Source organism: Cajanus cajan, chromosome 7, assembly GCF_000230855.2.
Source record: "Cajanus cajan strain Asha chromosome 7, NIPB_CcT2T_4, whole genome shotgun sequence".
NCBI lineage: Eukaryota > Viridiplantae > Streptophyta > Magnoliopsida > Fabales > Fabaceae > Cajanus > Cajanus cajan.
Window position 1 is genome coordinate 21,682,491 of NC_138523.1, and position 2,342 is coordinate 21,684,832.

The 2,342-nt window shown below is 43.9% G+C and overlaps 1 protein-coding gene across 1 annotated transcript; it reads left to right on the top strand.

Moving 5' to 3' along the window:
- The first annotated feature begins 395 nt into the window (after positions 1-395).
- Positions 396-1,911, top strand: LOC109808531 (uncharacterized). The gene has a single exon (XM_083059440.1). The coding sequence runs from the start codon at positions 532-534 to the stop codon at positions 1,570-1,572; it is 1,041 nt and encodes a 346-aa protein (XP_082915566.1). The 5' UTR covers positions 396-531; the 3' UTR covers positions 1,573-1,911.
- Positions 1,912-2,342: the final 431 nt, after the last annotated feature.

The following is a 2,342-nucleotide window of genomic DNA, read 5'->3' on the forward strand; positions in this document are numbered from 1 at the left end:
AAAATAGATATATTTTATTAATCACCTTTTTAATTTTTTTTAATGAACGATTATATTCTTTAAATGTAAAAAAATTCTTATATATTTTCTGAATAATTATCTATAATTTTTAATATTATCTGTATGTAATTATTAAAGAGATCGAGATATTTCTTATTTCTAATAATTATTCATAAATAAAAATATATAATAAAATTTTTTTATATTTAAAGAATATAATAATCTACTTAAAAAATAAAGACGAGAAGGGTAATAATCAAAATATATTCTTTTATAATACGAATAAATTATATAATAACCGTCTTGTTTTGTTGAAGGCGAGAAGCTTTGTACTAGCCCACCAGCATAGGCCCAATTCCAGAACGAGAAACACGCCCTATAAATACGATCTCTTCTTCCTTGCAGCACTGTAATAAAATTACAATTTTCAACTCACAAGCACAAGCACAAGCACGAGCACAAACACAAAGCCTTTGCAGAAGAATCTCCGCCAAGTATCCGAAATCAGACAAGGGTAGGGTTCTTACAATCATGAAAGCCTCTCTGAAGTTCCGCGAGGAGCACGAGAAGCCCCTCTTCAGGGCCAAGGTGCCCCTAAGCGTCTTCGGCATGCCCTTCCAATCCGGCGTCGTTGCGGGGGAAGCTAAAGAGCTCTCTCTCAGCCTCGCTTCGTTCTTCGACTCTGGGCCCTCCCTCAAACTCTCCTACCGCCCCAACGACTCCAAAAACCCTTTTTCTCTAACCGTAAAAACGGGAACCGGACCCTTCGGTTCCCCCCTCAGAAGCTCCATGCTCATGACCTGCGAATTCTCCCTCCCCACGCGAACCGCTTCCCCGCTCTTCATGCTCCACTTCAAGCCCCGCTTTGGCGACTTCACTTTCAAGAAGACTCAGTCCTCTGTCTTTGATGGAAAACCCTTTGCCTCGCTAAATCCTCAAAACGACGTCGTTCAGGACGCTCGCCACGATTCCCCTGTCATCGACCCTTCCTCCGCCGCCTCCAGCCTTCCGTTCCTCGACTCCGGCGCCGGGATGTTCTCCGGCGTCGAGGTCGCCGCGCGGACCACGCTCCCCGTGCGAGGACGCGCCGCCGTCAAGTTCCGCTGGGGAGTTAGGGTTCCGGCGGAGCTCAAGGCGGGAAGCGCGTTCCGGAGTGTTCCGTTTCTCGTCATGGACAAGATCGGGGTTGAGCATATGATGGAGTGCGCCGCCGATTCGGAGAAGAAGCCGCCGCCGCCGCCGCCGCCGCCTGCGGCGGCCCCGGGTGACGTGGCGGACGTGTGCCTGGCGGTGAAGCGGCAGATGGAGATTCTGCAGGCGGAGAACGGGCTGCTGCGGAGCGCCGTGGAGGATCTCCGGCGGGAAATCGTCGGCGTGCGAAGCGGAGGGTCGGAGTTTGGTGAGGGGAGAAACGGTGGCGCGAGGAAGGGCGAGAAGAAAACGACGTCGGATTATGGCGGTTTTAATAAGTCGACGGAGGTTGAAGCGAGTGAGGAGTTGAAGAAAGCGTTGATGGGAGGTGGTGGTGCTAGTAATTTGAGTTCGTCCAAACGGAATGCAAATAAGAGTTAATTGCGTTGAATTGTGAAGAATTTTTTCTCTTTTTTTTTGGGGGGGTTGAGGTTCAATTGTGTTTTTTCTCTGTCGCAATTTCTAGTTTCAGTTTTGATGTTGCGAGTTTTTCTTCTTTGGTTTATATATATGTGTTATGATATGATGATGATATATGGGTTGGTTCGTCAAGGCATGTTGTTGGATTCAGTTTTGAAGTTATGAATGGAGGATTATGAGAATAAGCAGATTGAGATTTTTAGTGGTTGGTTGGGTCGGTGTTTTGGTGTATATTGGCTAATTAATTTTTCACTGCAAAGGGAATTCGTTCATTTTAATGTATCTATTCATTTTGATTCATGTTAGGAAGTTCAACATTGCAAGATTACAACGCAAGGGGAGAACCTTTTTGTTGCCAAATGTGTGATTGATCTGGGTAATGGTACTTGAATAAATGAATTCAGTGTAAATGGCACTTGAACAAATGAATCTGTGTAAATGGCACTTAATCATGCTTTTCTTTCACTGCTTCAGTGCAAACTGGGTTTTTGGTGTGTGTTGTTTTCTACTTTCAGTTATTGATGCTCAGTCAGATATTGGTTGAAGAGATCGAGTCTCAAAGGCTTTGTGTGTGTGTGTGTTTTTTTTTAAATTTTTAAATTTTTTCTTTTCTTGTATTTTTGGGTTTAGGAGGGAATTGAATTGAATTATTGAAATTCAATTTGGTTTTAACTTATTTCATATTTGAAAATTGAACTGTTCGTGCCAGCTATTGCTTCAGATGAGGCAGA

What these genes read in the sequence shown, in the direction of transcription:
- LOC109808531 (XM_083059440.1), top strand. Translation starts at nt 532, where the DNA reads ATGAAAGCCTCTCTGAAGTTCCGCGAGGAGCACGAGAAGCCCCTCTTC.